At 44.4% G+C, this 17,826-nt stretch overlaps 1 protein-coding gene across 9 annotated transcripts in view; it reads right to left on the bottom strand.

Annotated features, from left to right (window-relative positions):
* KIAA1549L (KIAA1549 like) overlaps positions 1–17,826 on the bottom strand; it is a 526,680-nt gene that overhangs the window by 322,409 nt on the left and 186,445 nt on the right. For all 9 annotated transcript variants that reach the window (XM_069223533.1, XM_069223534.1, XM_069223535.1 and 6 more), the window contains one exon: positions 10,340–10,470. In XM_069223533.1, the coding sequence (XP_069079634.1) occupies positions 10,340–10,470 (131 nt within the window). The remainder of the gene's footprint in view (positions 1–10,339; positions 10,471–17,826) is intronic.

Here is a 17,826-nt window from a genome sequence, read left to right as displayed (position 1 = left end):
TAACTTGCGCCCTCAACATGCACTGCTAATTACCCTACAAATTACAGCACTCATGACATCTTTGATACCATCAGTGATAATTTCACTGTAAAATTTCCTGTAAAATTATTGATCAGATAACTGTGCATGGTGGTGGCACGAGTTATAGTTACCTTAGGGCGCGAGTTACAGTCACTTGAAATAACTCGCAATGCAACTGCTGAATTTCTCTAGTTTTGTGCGAGTAAATTCAGGGATTAACTATAATGCCCCTTTTACCTTTGGTTTTTAAGTGAATTTCTAAAATTTTTTAATTCTATTTCCTTGACTATAATGTCACTGTAACCTTTGTTTTTTTCAGTTGCCAGTAGGTAGGACCTAGTTTCCTGAGAAAAAAGTGTTTTTTGTCTTGCCTATATCATTTGATGTATCTTCAATTATTTTTTTTTAAGTGTCCTCTAGGGTCTTGTATTGCATGGGAAGTTTCGAGATGATCTGTCAAGTGTGGGTACCGAGGAAGAGAGGGGGGTCTAAAAAGCATGTTTCCTATGTTAATTCTCATAGACACTTTTGATGCGCCTGCATCCCGAACCACTAGACGGAATTACTCCAAATTTTGCAAAAAGGTAACTTTTGGTCCACTGATCATGCTACTTTTTTATTTGGTGTAAATACATTCAGTAGTTTTCAAGCTATTAAAAGGAAAATAAATGTGTATATCTGGGGCCACGGATCCAGGGAGATCTCCTGCTGAGATCTGATTAACTGCCAACACTTCAAACAAGAAGTGTTGGCAGCCATTTTGGGACTCGGCTTAAGGGGGAGGGTGTGTATACCCTAACCCCTTAGCCATGGTCCAGGGGTCCCACGCCCGAGCTAAAAATATATTTTTTTTTTAGTTCACAAAGAAATCCGGGGCTGGATACACAGATTTCTCAGAGAAATAAAAAAAAAGCAGTCTCACGCATTTCTGACTGATTTTGTCCTGGGTGGGTAAGGTCCCTGGGGCATCATGGGTTTATAAAATAAAGGGGAGGGGCACACCGGCCCTCCCTTCTGGGGCTTATTAAAGCCCCGGGGACAACTCCCTCCCCAGGGCTCCATTGGTAGATTATGCTGGGGACTTGCGGACCCCCTTGGACCCCAGGGACCATTAACTCCCAGGACAAGAAAGAAAAAGTGAATAGGGAGGGCCCGCAAACCCCCAGGGATCACCATCTCTCCGGGACTACAATAGAGAAATATGCGGGGGCCACAGGGACTGCCCCCTGGGCCCTGGGGACCACCATTTGCCCGGGACCAAATGTAAAAATATTGTTGGGGGGCCCACAAACCCCCACAAGTCCCAGGGACTGCCACCTCCCCAAGGCTACAATACTAAGTAACAAGGGGGTCCGCGTGGACCTCCCACCCCGGGGGCCACTACCTCCCCAAGGCCAAAGAAAAATTATGCAGCCCCCCTCCTGGATTGATATACATATATATATATATATATATGGCCCTGGGTGCCGCCATCCTCCTGGGCCGGCTCCTGCTACCTCCTGAGATGCCCACCCAAAGCAAAAGCAAACATAACTCCGCTCCCAGTAAGCAGAAGTGTTAAAACTGCTCCCACTCCCTGGAAGCAGAGTTTTCATCTCTCTCCCTGCATGCAAGGAGCTGCATTTTGAGCAGCTCCCTGTATGCGGAGCAATGCCAGCACCCGCAGGAGGTATGCAGCTGGCTGGGACTGCAGAGGCCTTGAGGCTCCTTCTGCAGTCCCCATTAAAGAGTGGTGGGTGCCTGGGTGGGGCCACGGTACCAACAAGGACATGGCAGGGCCCCAGGGGATGGTGTCCCTGGTGCCTAAATCAGTCTAATGAGGGGGGCCACGTGGACTTTTTTTTATTTTGTAGCTCAGGGGAGGTGGTGGTCTCTCGGGTGGTCCGTGCACCCCCATATATTTTTTTATGTTGTCCCGGGGAGGTGGTGGCCCCCGGGACCCAGGAGGTAACAGGAGCTGGCTTGGAGGATGGCAGTCCCAAGGCCATCTATGAATTCACAAGGGCAGCCAAGCGGAGCCCCTCCATCATTTCACTTTAGCCCTGGTGAGGTGGTGCGCCGGGGTTCTGCAAAAGGCCCTTAGTCTACTTAATTCTATAGCCCCCGGGTGGTGGTCCCCAGGGCATGGGAGAGTTCCACAGGACCCCTCCCTTTTATATTTACTTAATAGTTTGCCCTGGGGAGGTGGCGGGGGGGTCTACGGGGCTTTAGTAAGCCCTAGAAGGGGGCCCCACTCAACCCCTTCTTTAAAAATTATGCCCCCTCGACCTTTCCTACCTGGGGGCAATAATAAAAGCAAGCATGGCCCCTGCATGCATATTTAATTTAGGCCAGGGAGGTGGCGGTCCTGGGGACTCTGGGAAGCCATATGGCCTCCCCCATATCAAAGTATTCTTTTTCCCCAGGGAGGTGGTGGTCCCCAGGGCACGGAAGGGGCTACATGCCCCCCTGCATTTTGCATTCTGATTGCCCTGGGGAGGTGGTGGTCCCCAGGGCTAATAGAAGCCCTGGCAGGGGGGCACTGTGCACCATTCTTCTTTATTAAAGCCCCCAGTGTCCGGAGGACCTTGCCCACCCAGGGGCTAATTAAAGGAAAAGGGTAGGATCTGCATATTTTTCTGATGTTTAAAAAAAATGCTTTTAAGCCTGGCAGGGTCCCTCTGAGACCCCAGCACCAGAGCTAAGGGGTCAGGATAGCAATGCCCTGGCCCTTTTTCTTTTTTTGAACTTTTTTTTCATGGCACTTGGCTGAAGCAGAGTCTCAAGATGGCTGTCAACACTTCCTGGTTGAAGTATTGGCAGCCAATCAGATAACCGCACAGGAACAGTTGGATCTGTGAAGGTCCCACGTCCCTATAAATCTAAACTTTTTAAACTCTAATTTCTCTAAAACTACTGAAGGGATGTAAACCAAATCACGCTTTCTGGACAAAGAGCTAGCTTTCCGACGAATTTGGTGTCATTCCATTCAGCGGTTCAGGCTGTAGTCATGTCTAAAATTTGAAAAATCCCATTGACGTAAAATGGGGAATTTGGGTTTTGGGACTCCCCCTTTTCTCAGCCCCCACTTGACAGATCACCCTGAAACTTTTCAAAACAGCAGCTGAAGTGACCAAAGTATTAGTTTTGAAAACTTCATGAAGATTCGGCAAGCGGCACCAAAGTTATTGGCAAAGCAAAAAACGCCCTATGGAGAAAAAATGGTCCAAAGTATAACTACCTACTGGTGACGGCCAGTAGGTAATAGATAGATAGATAGATAGATAGATAGATAGATAGATAGATAGATAGATAGATAGATAGATAGATAGATAGATAGATAGATAGATCCAGTTGAGGATGCAAAAACACCAGCAGTCCAGGACTTTATCAGACTTCAAATGTTTATTGGCAATGCGTTTCGATGAACCAGATCTTTTTCACAGCCATTAACACAGACAAAATGCACTACTACCTTTAAAAAACTGGCAGCACCTATAGAAAGTGAAATCATACTATGCACAAATCGTGTTTCAACAAAGATGTAAAGAAAGAATAATTAAACCTTGAGACAAATATATTCTGGGAACTCCACGTCTGCGAGAGGGTTAAAGTAATGAAACTGACATATTTATACTTATGTTGACATTTCAAGGTAATATTCAAAAGTCATGTAAGGAAGTTAAAAGTGAGCAAACATCGTACTCATGTGTTCAATTAATTCAAACAACCCCACAAAGTCCACAAAATAAATGCTAATTGATAGACGAAATGGCCAATTCAGTCCGTCTTGCCCGAAACAGACCAAAAAGAATAATCGGCCTGGTGGCCAATTTAAAACCAAAAATATGTATATAGGCCGAGTGGCTAATGTAACCCACTATATTCAAACCAAAAACAGAGGAATAACAAGAATAACAGCCATAGTGTTCAATGTCTCCACAGCGCAAATGACCCTTCTAAAACAAAAATGAAAAATAACCTTGAAAAGGAAAATAATTTAAAAACCAAATATCCTTCTACCAGTTAAAGTGCACATATGAAAACATTGTGTTCTACACCTCAGCTCACACAGAATTCACATTAGGCATCAAGTTAACGAGCTAACTGGGGCAAAGCAACGCAATTACATTCCGGAAACCACTCTGATTGCAATAATTACTTTTCAGTGTAGTAGGTACAATGGGAGCACATACCAAGGGTGACAAAATCTGTAAAATCAAAAATAGAATAAACAAAAACACGAGGAGTAAGGATATAGATTCCACTGTTATATTCATCATCCAATACGCACAGCAAGCTCCTAATCCTGGTTCAACCCCCCTGGAGACTTGCTCCCCAGTTGGATGATGTATTTAGATTCCAAGAGTCGCAGTCTCTTCTCCCTGTCACTTTCACTTTCTACGGTTGCTGCCGGTTTTCTAAAGGCAAAAGAGCACTGTCTGCGTTAATGGCCATGAACAAGTTCTGGTTGATTGAAAAGAGTCGCCAAAAAACATTTGAAGCCTGATAAAGTCCTGGAGTGCGGGTATTTTTGTGTCCTCAACTGGGACTGACACAATTTTATTTGGCGTATGTGAGCGGGACTTGCACCTGCTGCCCGCACCAAAGCCTATAGGTGGAAGACGACCGAGCGTGCAATATATAGTTATTATAAGTTTCGTGGTAAAGGCATTTTCATTGTATAAAATGTAATTGTAAAAGTCTTTTGTTGTAAAGACATTGTCATTATAAAGAATCGGTTGTAAAGCCATTCATTGTAATGGCAATTAATACTCTGACATACATCCGATATTAAAGAGGGAGCTGTCTGAGCCTTCATTAGCAAACTTTTCCCCCCCCCAACCAGGGGAATCCATACCACCAATTAAATAAATTCATTTTAGAACTTTTGAGACCATATTACAGGCATGTGCTGTGTTGTGCTGTGCCTGAAACTTGTTGCATTCTGACCCTGATAATCTGCAGGTATGGAAGATTCACGGGAATATAGAGGCCCCACAAACTGAACCACTGAGCCTGCGGCTGGAGCCCTAGGACCCTTCTATGTAATAGGTGAAATGGAAAAAGTGTTCCTGAAGAAGAGGTGATCAGCAACTCCTTCTGAGGGCGGGCACCTCGACAATAGCCCCCATCCATGTGAAAAGGGAGTGACGCCACGAAAGAAGCACTGATCTGCCCAGCTTCATCGGAAGGATAGGAACTCTCTAAATTGTCATTATAAATGTCTAAAAGTATGCTAAGTGTACAGATGCTCAATTTTATATAATTATATATTTTATTATTTGGGCTTGCGGCCCCTGGCTTGCTCTTTGCAAACCTTGGCATTGCCTTTGCGACCCGTGGCCTCAGAGGTGGCAAAATCAGTGCCTGGAACTCAGGGGCTGTTCGTCTTAATGGATGTCGGATCGAGTTCTACTTTCCTGGTTTTATGTCAATTATTTTTACTACACAAATAGTGAATAATATCCACTAGCTCTGTTACTAAAATGGAGTACAATTACCTGGAATATATCCTTCTCAGAAAACAAAATGTGAAAGGCAGTGTGTGAATGTGTACGTGTAAGCATGTATGTGTGAGTGAAAGTCGTAGTGAAATGTGTGATGTGATTAAAAAGAGCTGAAACGTGATTATTTTAGTAATTATACAGAGATAACAATAGATGGCAGGTCAGCAGGGGCTGCCACAAGCCCCAGCAGCTACTGTGCCGCAGGGAAGAAGGGGAGGGGGAGGAGGGGGCACCCAGGCCAAGGGCAATGAATATCTGTGAGGCATGGAAGACTCAGGGGCCTTTCGTTAAATTTTGTGGGGGGGAGGCATCATTTTACCTTATGCCACTTCCTGTCAGCAGGTATTATTTAAGCACCATAGGCATGTCAAAACAGTGTGTAGACCAATGAATTCTGATAGTCCCGTGAAGAGAAAGAAATTATTCAGGTCAGTGTAGTAAAAAAAAAAACACAAAACGTTAAGATTAAATGAAAAATATCAGAAACGACTGTAACTTAAATGATAGATATTCTGTGAGGAGCAATCATGTTGTATATTTACTTTTCAGGTCACTAGGGACCACTTTTAATTCTCATTAAGCTAACTGTGAGTTGGTACAGTGTATTTTCTTTGAGGGTAAGGCAACATGGTCAAACAATAAAAAACGTGTAACTGAATTAACAACTGACTGCAGCTTAAAGTAATAGAGACAGATGAATAAAAGCTAAATGAATTGCTGTCTACTCCACTAATGTCAGAGACACTCCATTTGTTTATTTATTTATTTACTCCACTCTTGCTGTTCTGAGCTCTGCCAAGAGTACATTCAGTTCCTCGAGACGCTATGATCGGCGGCCGATAAGCACTGCTGCCTCCATCTGCCCTGCCTACTGTAACGTAGCAAACCGCACAAAACATTTCAATTGCAATCCCTTTTTGTGTCAGGAAGTATGAAGCAACAAACAGGCAGGAAAAGCGCTCCAGCGCAAATTCCAATTTGCACCCGAGGTCATTCAACACTTTGACATTGATTTACAGTTTTTCCCAAGAAGAGGGAACCATGCACACAAAGGGTACTCGTACACGAAGGATTGCCAGATCGCCAGTGGTTAGTCAAATTTCAAGCATCCCTCCCATCAACGTTTGTGTATTTGAGCTACCCCTACATTTTGCCAGTTTTACACATATTATTTCTAGATTTTGTAATCTTATGCTCCTACGTACCACCAAGCTAGTAGACTGTGGTGATAAGTGAGAGTGCACAGTTTATATTTAGATCTAAATTTAAAGCAAATATTGTCTTTGTCCAATTTAGCTCCATCACTGCGTTTTAAAAACGGATCCCTTGGGGTTTATCATCAGGAGTTAGCTTGTCCTCATCAGCGATGTAGCGCAGACAAATACAGATCACTACAGGTGGTATTTACAAGGCATAATATCTGCCAATGGCATGCCATCTTGGAGTTTGAAAAGATCTGGCACATTTGACACACCGCAATCAATTTTGTGAAAACGACAGCAAAAGTCTAAAACAGGGAAATGTTTGCTTTGTGCAAGGAGGTGAACTTCAAACACACGAGATTAGGATCGTATTTTTCCATTTTTAAGCCACAACAGCAACCAAGTGAATGCTTTTCAAAATGTATATTTTTTGGTCTATCCATCAGCCATAATATATTACGAAGGTATTATAAGTATGAGCCTTACTTAGAGGAGGCCAGTAATGATGTTTCCATCCAAAAATGATGGTTTCTTCTTTAGTGCAAGCAGCTTAGTGTCCAATTTTTAACGTTACCTACCGCTCACTTTCTGCCCATTTCAATAGTTTTCACATTTGTTTTTTAAAAATTACTTACTAAACGTAATCATTTAAAGTTTTTGTCGAGGTGGATAAAAGTTATATCGGTGAACCATGTGTTGTATTTCACACAAAAAGGTGGACACCAAACTGGGCATAAAGATAGAGATTCACCCAACTCAGGACATTTGCTTGGTTTGGGTTCACCGGTTCAGTAGTTTCTTCAGAAATTAAGAGTTAAATAGCGACAATATATTTAAGCCAACAGCATCAGGTTGATGAAATGGCTGAAAAACTGACGATTTGCATAGGAAATCAAATCTGATTGTCAGAGATACGTTATCCACGTCAAACATTTCATGGCATAAAACAAGTAATCCGGGTTCATGAAACCCAAATTTCTACCTACCCTTTTCATATAAGGTTACACAAACGAATTGACTTGCGAGTTAGTGTGCCTGTGTGCCTTCAACAAGATATGACATGGAATGCACTGGGCACAAATGCTGGGCTCCCTGGCCCAGCCCCAGAGCAGAGACACACAAACTCCAGCAGACAGATACCACTCCACTGGTTGTAAAATGGGGAACACAGAGAGGCTTCAGGAAATATGGGTTATGCCATATTCTATTTTCTTGCCCTGCCCAGGACCATCCAAATTACTGACCCATCTCCCTGACCTATTTTTAAGATTTTGGTACAGAATTGGAGTTTGGCAGTTGAACCGCCCAAACTCCAATACGGAGGTGATGAGATGGCTGTCAAGTCAACGGCCTCACCACCATTGTATTATGCTGTTTCTACCAGACTGACCAGTGGAAATGTTGTATTATGACATTCCCGACATTCAGCCCGGTGAAAACAGTGTGGAGGCATTGGTATCAGCTCCCTCAGGGAGCAGAGGCCAATGTTGTCACACACAGCACCCTCGGAATGCACACTGTCCCTCATAGCAGGCAGTGAGCATTCTGAGAGTGCTGACAGGGGTCGTGGGCAGTGCAGAGGTCCCCCGGTAGCCCCCAACTCTGCCTTTTGCCAGCCTTTTTATGGCAGGGATCCCGTCATGAAAAGGTTGGTGGAAAGGAAAGTTTTGATCAGTATGGTGGTGCCGAATTCAGCGCCGCCATGGCTGACCACGACTTTCACCTCCATCAACCATCGGGATCCCTGATCCCGGCGGAGGTAGCGGTCTCTTGGCGGTCCGATCACCAGGATCGTAATCTGGCAGTCGAACCAACCCCCGCCACAAGTTTGGTGGTCCTCGACCGTCAAACTCATAATGAGGCCCATTGTATGTGTGATTGGTGGTGGAACAGGGCAGCAGACAACTGGGGGCCTTCATATATACAGTTTAGGCCTCTTCCATCCATCTCAACACCACGTGAAATAAAATTGAGTATGTTACAGTATTTTTTCAATGTCCTTTGCCCAGAGTGTGCTAAGCTAGATGAAAGGCTGTCCGTGTGGTCAGTGAGGCCAGGAGAAAAGGTCAAAGACATTTCCCAGTGAGCTACAAGGCTACAGGCCAAGCCCAACTCTAACATGTTTCTATGCATTTCCTGTAGGTTCTTGGGGGAGAAGTGGTGAGCGCAAAACAGGGCAGAAGGACATGTTCAGGAACTTATTTGCAGTGGAAATACTGTGGGCCATATTTATACTCCGTTTGCGCCGGAATTGCGTCATTTTTTTTGACGCAATTCCGACGCAAAACTAACTCCATATTTATACTTTGGCATTAGACGCGTCTAGCGCCAAAGTCCATGGAGTTAGCGTCATTTTTTTAGTGTGGACACCTACTTTGCGTTAATGATATGCAAGGTAGGCGTTCCCGTCTAAAAAATTTACTCCGAGGCATGTGCGCCGTATTTACACTCCCGGGCAAAATTCACGCCCGGGAGTGGGCGGGTCAAACAAAATGACGTACGGCCGCTTTTGCCCCGTTTTTTAGCGCCTGGAAAAGGCAGGCGTAAAGGGACCTGTGGCCCAGAGGTGCCCTCCCATGCCCCCAGGGACACCCCCTGTCACCCTTGCCCACCCCAGGAGGACACCCAAGGCTGGAGGGACCCATCCCAGGGACATTAAGGTAAGTTCAGGTAAATCATTTTTTTTTTTTTTTGGTGGCATAGGGGGGCCTGATTTGTGCCCCCCTACATGCCACTATGCCCAATGACCATGCCCAGGGGACAGAAGTCCCCTGGGCATGGCCATTGGGCAAGGGGGCATGACTCCTATCTTTGCTAAGACAGGAGTCATTTCTATGGGGGTTGGGAGTAAAAAAAAATGGCGCAAATCGGGTTGAGGCGAAAAATTTGCCTCAGCCTGACTTGCCCCATTTTTTGGCGCCCAAGCTCCATATCCCCCTACGCCGGCGCTGCCTGGTGTACGTCGTTTTTTTCCACGCACACCAGGCAGCGCCGGCGGCTAACGCCGGCTAACGTCATTGATTAAATACGGCGCCCGCATGGCGCTTCAGAATGGCGTTAGCCGGCGCTAATTTTTTTGACGCAAAACTGCGTTAGCGCAGTTTTGCGTCAAAAAGTATAAATATGGCCCTGTGTCTGGTGAAAGGCCTGGTTTGCGCCCAGAGTTTGCTGGGCACAGCTAAAGTCCACGTCTTGCCTGCCTGTTTGAATGCTATGCACTGCATCGAAAATACTAACGAATAACAAGGCTTTAATGGTGGTGGGATATGTGGTATCATCAGTCATGTCATTGAGTATGCTATTTGTGATGTCATCTGTGGCATTATTCGTGAGATTATGATAGTTGCCTTGGTGGAGTGACCGTTGTGTAGCTCACTATAACTTTCGAATTTCAGTAGCTTTTATATTTTGAACGATAGCCATAACAAACCTTTACATGGAGATCTGTATACGAGATTGTATTTATGTAATCATATTATTTTGAATCATAAGTAAACAACCATAAAGTTCCTTTACTAATTTCCATTATTTTACTTGAGTGTCTGTGTTTCAATAGACGAAAATAAAAAAAAACAATTCAAAATAACAATTCAACAAAGCACAACAAAAATGAAAGATAGTACTTACAAGTGAAGTTGTGTTAATTTGAACCTGTACGGTGTTTTTCAATGCGTTTCCCAAAGCTTCTGAAAGACCATTTGAAATATTGTTCATCATATTCACATTGACCGTCATCAGCTTTGGAGCCACAACTAAAACTACAGAACAAGACAAAAACTTTACAAGGGAATCTAAGTGCGATTCATTGGTTAACTGCCATCACAGTAAAATTTGTTAGTAGTTTTTGGGCCACTGACAATACGTGAATGAGTGATGGTATCCAAATTTAAACAACAGAGTCACAAGACATTGATTAGTTAAACACGAATTATATACTGTATTATCCGGCGCTTTGATTAAGTCATGCTTATAAAAACTCAGTGTGAAACATGTTTAACCTCATTTATTCATTTTCCTAATTTAAAAAAATAAAATAAAGTACGTTGAACAACATATTTTTCTGAAATGTGTACTCTGCAACCACTCTAACCGTACCAAACGTCACAACTCGAATTCATTGTTTCATAAAAAGAGACAAGAACATTTCTATCACAAACAAATGACCATCCAACCATATTGGTACGTTGGCTAAAAGAAAAGCCGCAACAGACTGAGTTTGCAGCTCCGATGAAGGAAGTAATAACCCCACAAAGAGCTGGAAATAAACGTGAATATCTTTTAGTTTTAACCCTAAATCGAATAAGCCAAATGACAGATTAATTGTGAAAATGTATCTTTTCAGCAAAAAAAAAGCAAAAATTCAGCAGCTGCAAAACTGAATTTTAATTGATGAACAAAACTTTTTAGCAGATTTTAGTGGATTATTAGTATAGTTCTGTGTATTCTGCAGTGAGAACATTGAGAAATCTGCAAGAGGGCTTTGAAACCCCCAACTGAAATGCCAGGCTATTTAGTGACAGTGAATCCAGGGCATATTCAATTAATATCCTTTTGTTAATGAGAAAAACATCTAAACAGCCCAGATCCAAACCTCATGCTGGCCCATCCTGCAGGCCCATCCCCCATAATAAACAACTAGCAAATTCCATCACAAAATAGCCATCACCCCACTCCTATTAGGTAAGCAATCAAATTCATAATCATAATAATGCATAAACAAAAAACTTCAATATACTGAGATATACATTGATAAATCATCATAAAAGCCTGTTCCTTCTAATCTTGCACTTAATACATGGACCTAACCCATACCCAAGCTCTCCAAAAACCCTTTTGCTTTAATTTCTGAGGTGAAAAAATAAGGCCTATCCTGAATGACAGTCTTTAATTTGGCTGGGTTCATTGAAAGCCTGAGCCCATTGTTCTGATAGGGTTGTATCAACTGCCTCAAGCTCCGCCACCGCTTCACAGCGACATGACAAAAATCAGGCAGAACAAAAAAATGAGCAACCTTCAACAGTATGGTGCTGATCTGAACAAGCGAGTTCAAAAGTTCCTGTCTCAGAAGGAAGTAAAAAAATATAGACCATAATTGTCCTTGGTTTTTCACCCTTCTGCATCTGCACATGCTAAAAGTGTTGTTTGAATGGAAACCTATAGGCCTGTTGAATGTCAACGTCCCAATTCTCCTGGTCAGTTTCAGGAATGCTGCTCTGAATAACTACACTATATATTTTTGGGTATCTGCACCTTCTAGGATTTCTGCCACACCCAGCACTCTAAGATTGTAATGTCTTGACTTGTTTTCGAGCTCTTCAAGCTTCCAGTGGGTATCAGGCACATGTGACTGAATGGCTTCACATGCTTTAATTTGTGCTCCCTGCTCACTCTCCAGCATAACTACCCTATTTTCCAACTCAGTCATCCTTGCATAAAATTTTGAAAATGATTTGGCCATTCTTCAAATAGCAAGCTGTAGCTTCTGATTGGTGTTCTGAGCCCTGGGCCTATCAGCCCGAGTTTCTTCACGATGTGCCATTATAACTTGATATATTGCGTCCAATGTAACAACATCGGGATGGATGAAGCTGGCTTCTTTTCCACCTGCAGCACTCCCACCCAGCAAGGGCGATGTAGTATAGTACAACTTCAGGTCACACCCTGAGCTAGCCTCCTGTTGTGGCTTCTTTTTCCTAACAATCAAGCAGGGATCATTGGGGCCTCCTCAGGTGATGCAATACTACAGGTCCCATCTAAGCTACTTAAACTGCTGGATATGATGCCTTGCAATGTTCTTCCTTGGTGGTCCCCAGGGCCTCCTAGTTCCTCCTCCTCGGATCGATACAATTGGTCCGATAAGGAGAAAAAATGCTCCCTTGCTTCAAAATAAGCTTGTATTTCAGTCAAACAGTGGCCTGTCTGATTTCGCAACTGGGGCACAGCCTCTCTGGGTTTTTTGGGGTTGCCCTCTGTGGCAGATGTATCATTAGGAGAGCTCTCTACCCTGGCTATCCCACTTGCCCTGTCCACTCCTCCCTCCATTTGCACGGGCTTTGTCACCCCTTCTCTGGCCACCCCTAACCTGAGTTTCAAAATCCTGCAAGGCAATGGGTCAGTGAGCTGGCTACCCAGTCCAGACCGACTGGGTGAGCCCAACCTGCTATTTCCTGCCGCCGCTTGCCCAGCAAGCTGACCCCCATATTTTGTACCCTCTCTGATCCCAAACCAGTACTCATGGTTGTGCTATCCCCCCCTATGTCCTTCTCAAGGGCAATATCAGTCAAACAAGGTCCTGCAGCCACCAGGACGGTGTCTCCAGATCATGTCACCATTAGGGAATCAGCATCATCCACCTCAGCTCCCCTTGCAGCCCGATCTTGAGCAATTTAAAAAAAAATATTGTCCACCATTGCTTCCAATCCTGCACCTGCTTACATTGGGCCAGTCACTGCTGCTTCAGGGCTGCCCTCATGCGGGGCCTTCTTCACGGCGGGGGCAGCATTACTTCCCCATATGCTGGATTTACTGGCTGACACTCCTCCAGCAGCACCTCCTCCACAGGGCATGGGAGCTTGCGTCGGCTTAGGTGCCATCCGGGCTGTAGCAGAGGGCTGGGCTTCCCCATGTCTCCTGAGTCTGACTGTATCAAGAGCAGCTCACCGCACCAGCACCCTAACAGCATTGCACAATGCCGTCAGGATCCCATCAAAAGCAATGGCCCCAAGCTGCAAGCAGCCCAGTGCTTCAGACAACGTCCACATCTGCCCGCCAGCCGATGGCCCGCAGTCAGGTGAAAATCTATGCAGGGTCAGGTGGGGAGGAGGAGACCATTCTCACACGGCCACCATATGGCCTTCTTTCTGTTGAGGTGGATCAGATTTGGGAGGACAGAAATAACAATCCATGATCTTGGTTGGTCCAATTGCCTCTAGTGGCTGGTTGGTGGGGGTCTGGTGGTTGGGAGGGGGATTCTTGGGAGGAGGAGGTCTGGGGGAAGAGTGAGAGGTGAGGGCACAGAAGGGTTTTTCAGCAGACAAAGGAAGTATGATAAATCATCATCATTTAAACATATGCAGGAGGGGTCTTTCTTGATGCATTTCTTCTCTGCGAAGTTTGGTTGGTATATAGCCTGGTGGATTGTGAGTGGCTCCCTGAGGTTAGATCAAATAAGGGGGATGAATGACTGATCTAAAATTGCTCATTTGCATGATTAATATTTGTGGCCTTAATAACAGGGGTAAAAGACATAGGCCCAGATTTAAGAGGGTCTAGTGCCTCCTTGCGCCACATTAGCATAATTTTTATGACGCTTACATGGCCCAGCAAGGCCAAATTCACTGCACCATATTTACAAAGTGACACAATGAATGCATTCCGCAACTTTGTAATCTCTTGCACCACATTATGCCTGCGCCAGGCATAATGTATGCAAGGGGGGGCATCCCCCCATTAGGAGGACCACAAAAATGGTGTAGTGAAATCTAAAAATATCAGTGCACCATTCTTAGTGGCTATTTTTAATGCCTGCACAAAGCAGGCGTTAAAAGGGGCATACCATTATTTTCAGTGGGCCCCTGTGTACTCTACAGGATTAGCGCCAAAATGTTGGTGCTAATCCTGCACAGTACATCAATAGCATCTAAGGGCCCATATTTAAGAAAAGTGGCTCTGCATCCAATGCAGCACCACTTTTCTTGCACCCCTTAGCACCCTCCCACTGCCACAATCTGTGAGCCGTATTTAATATATGGTGCACCAAGGAGCAGGGTAGGGGCAATAGCGTAAAAATTGACGCACTGCAGTGGCTAAAGACATCATATCCAGGATATATTTTTTTCTTATCCACACAATAAGTCAGTATGTCTAGATTCTTTTTTTGTGTCCACTTCTCTTAGTGGTCGGGGAGCAAACAAGAGGTTACCCAGAGCTCAATCAGATCATAATCTATGATGTTTGAAATTCCATATACAGGCTTGGTAAACCACAGGGGGAATTGGCCATTTAATAAGAAGCTTCTGTTTGACGAAACGCATTTAGACCATATACGTGAGTGGATTTATGAGTTTTTGTGTTTTAACAGAGTGGCAGTTTCTGATAATATCTTGTGGGATACGTTGAAAGCAGGCATTGGGTCAAGACCCTTAGTTATAGATTACTTCAGTAGAAGTGAGCTGATACAAAGAGCTGTTGCTGCTAGACGAGTGTCAGACTAAAGTAATGGTTGGAAATCTAGATGGCACAGAGGTTAACCAAAAGATTGCTGTACTCAGGGCTAGGATTACTCAATATTTTAGTAAGGAGGTTGAAGTGAAGTAGAACAAGCAGAGGATTCTGACCTAGAAAGAAGGAAAACAGACCTTCGATCATGGAAGCAGTATATAGTACTTAGTCAAGACCGAAAGACTGACGAAAGCCGTAGATTGTGTAGGCTATAGGATAGGGGCTGAAACATGTTGACGGTATAAGGGAGGATCACAGGACAATAATATCCTAGAAATCCCCTCTAAGGTGATTTTAACCCATACCCACGCTGACCACAATTAAAGGGACACCTTGGCCAGCGTGAATTATTTTTATCTTTGTTGTTTTCCCTGGTAAACATAATATCAAAAGTGCTCCCTGAAATACCGTTGAGCCCACCCTGGCTTTTAGAGGCTGAGGTTGACCAGATAATGATGCATGCCACTTCTAGAGTGGGTGACAGTCACATATAAAAGAAAATTAGCTCTTTTCTGTTCCAGACAAAATGACAGGATTTTGTGTAGAAGAGACTTTCAGGTTTAGGCTGGGGATACCTTCTTTGTGGCATGTATTTGGGATAGGGAGAGTGTATATTCCATATCCTTGATTAAAATATCTTCCTTTCCCTTCAAAGTGGCAGGGCTGTACCCAGCCTCCGTGCACTTATTTTGTTGGGGCAAATCCACTTGACCATTTATTTGGGTTTCTACAGGATCCAGCTGCAGCACGTCTTTTTGGACTATGGATAAGTGGTTAAACTCCATTGAAAAGCCACCCATCAGCACAGACAGTCTCTTTACCACAGTAGATCAGATTCCTATTCCCATTGGGAATGTGTAGACATGGATAGCCATATACGTACATTTCTTAATAGAAGACATTAGAGGGCATATTTATACTCTGTTTGCGCAGAATGTGCGTCAAGAATTTTGACGCACATTCAGCGCAAACCTTGCCCTATATTTATACTATGGTGCCCGACCCCGTGGACGTAAAAAATCCTCAGTGTGCGTCATTTTTAGGCGTTCCCGTCCCAAAAATGACTTTAAGGCCTGTGCACCTTATTTATACTCCTGTGTCATTTTGACGCACAGGAAGGGGCGGGCCTTAAAAAACGGGGCACAGCATGATGTGCGCCGTTTTTCAACGTCTGGGTGAGGGCAGGCGTTAAGGGACCTGTGGGCTCACTTCCATGGCCTCTGACCATAGAAGCAGTCCAAAGGTGCCCTTTTCTGCCCCCAGGGACACACCCTGCCACCCTCGCCCACCCCTGGAGGACACCCATGATGGGGGGACCCATCCAAGGTAGGTATGGGTAAGTTGGGGTATCATTTTTTTTTTAAGGTGGCATGGGGGACCTAATTTGGGTCCCCCTACATGCCACTGTGCCCAATGACCATGCCCAGGGGACAGAAGTCCCCTGGGAATGGCCACTGGGCAAGGGGGCATGACTCCTGCCTTTGCTAAGACAGGAGTCATTTCAATGGGGGTTGTGCATCAAAAAATAGCGCAAGTCCGGTTTGAGCCATGATTTTTTACTCAAACCTGACTTGCACCATTTTTTGACGCACAACCCCCATTTTTCCCTACGCCGGCGCTGCCTGGTTGGAGTCATTTTGTTTTACTCTGACCAGCACACAGCGCCGGCTAACGTCAATCCTTAAATAAGGCGCCGGCCTGGCGCGTAGGAATGGCGTTAGCCAGTGGTAAACATTTTTACGCAAACCAGCGCCGGCGCTGGTTTGCATCAAAAAGTATAAATATGGGCCTACATGTTATAAACCTAGCGTTGAGCATGTAAAGCCAGAATCCTAGAATTACCCGTGAGCGGTGACTGTGGTGACTCAACATAGCGTATGTCAGGGACACTTAAAGAGCTGTCATAGAAAAAGAAGAATGCTTATAGAAACATATATGATTCCTAATTGAAGGAGAAGAAATTGATTTTTTTGATGTCTTTTCAACAGTTTTAATCTATTCAACTCTTGTATCATGTCTGAGCCTTGGAGGGCATGTATTTTGAGGCACTCACTTTGAAAGTGATTGCTGGCACCTAATAATTTGAAGAAAGGGCATTTGTGAAGTAAATGGAGATGCCTTTATACAAATGTCTGCAGTAGTTCTCTTCCTTGCTAAGCTATGCAAAGTAAGAAATGTTTTTGGATGCAGGTTCTTTCTCATTATGGCGTTCATTTGACACAAGTATCTGCATGTGGCCTGATCACTAGAGGCACCTTTACGTATCCCGGTCAGCTGACGTGGGATAGTTACAGCCTCGATGATCAGCGTGGTTGGGAAGCAGGTCAGAACTAAGATGTTTGAAACTGTGACAAGAAGTAAATGTATTTGGTTAGTGAAACCCCACCTGTGCAAAACTGTGATTTTTTTTGTAGTTTTAGGTATTGCAAACACGACCCGAAGGTCTTGGAGGGCTTTACACGAGCACCAGTTACATCACACAATGACATTTTCACTTTTTGGTGGGCACGCAAGATTAAGCGATTTGCCCAGAATCACAGGATGTTGAACACACGCCGAGATTCCAACCTGGTTCCACCTCCAGAGATGGCAGCTCTAGCAGTTAGGCCACATCTTCCAACATCTTCTCCCCTAAAGCAGCTACGAACCAGAACTTTACTGAATGATAAAACCTGCCTGATGAGACAATAGAGGCTGTTGAAGTCAAGTCACTGGCTGAAAAACAAGGAGGTTTAGTACAAAATGGTGAACTATCCCATCTGGTGCAGTGAACAAATCACTTCATATATCATAATGCAATACTGCTCTTCCCAAGAGTCTCAAAGCTCCTTTGCTTCACCCTGTAAGTCCTCTGCTGCCATCCTAGCTCTCAAAGAACCTCAGATAGGCGCTCA

This window comes from Pleurodeles waltl, chromosome 3_1, assembly GCF_031143425.1.
Source record: "Pleurodeles waltl isolate 20211129_DDA chromosome 3_1, aPleWal1.hap1.20221129, whole genome shotgun sequence".
NCBI classification, from domain to species: Eukaryota; Metazoa; Chordata; class Amphibia; order Caudata; family Salamandridae; genus Pleurodeles; species Pleurodeles waltl.
The sequence above is the reverse complement of the archived record's forward strand: the minus strand, read 5'-3'. Positions and strand labels throughout refer to the sequence as shown.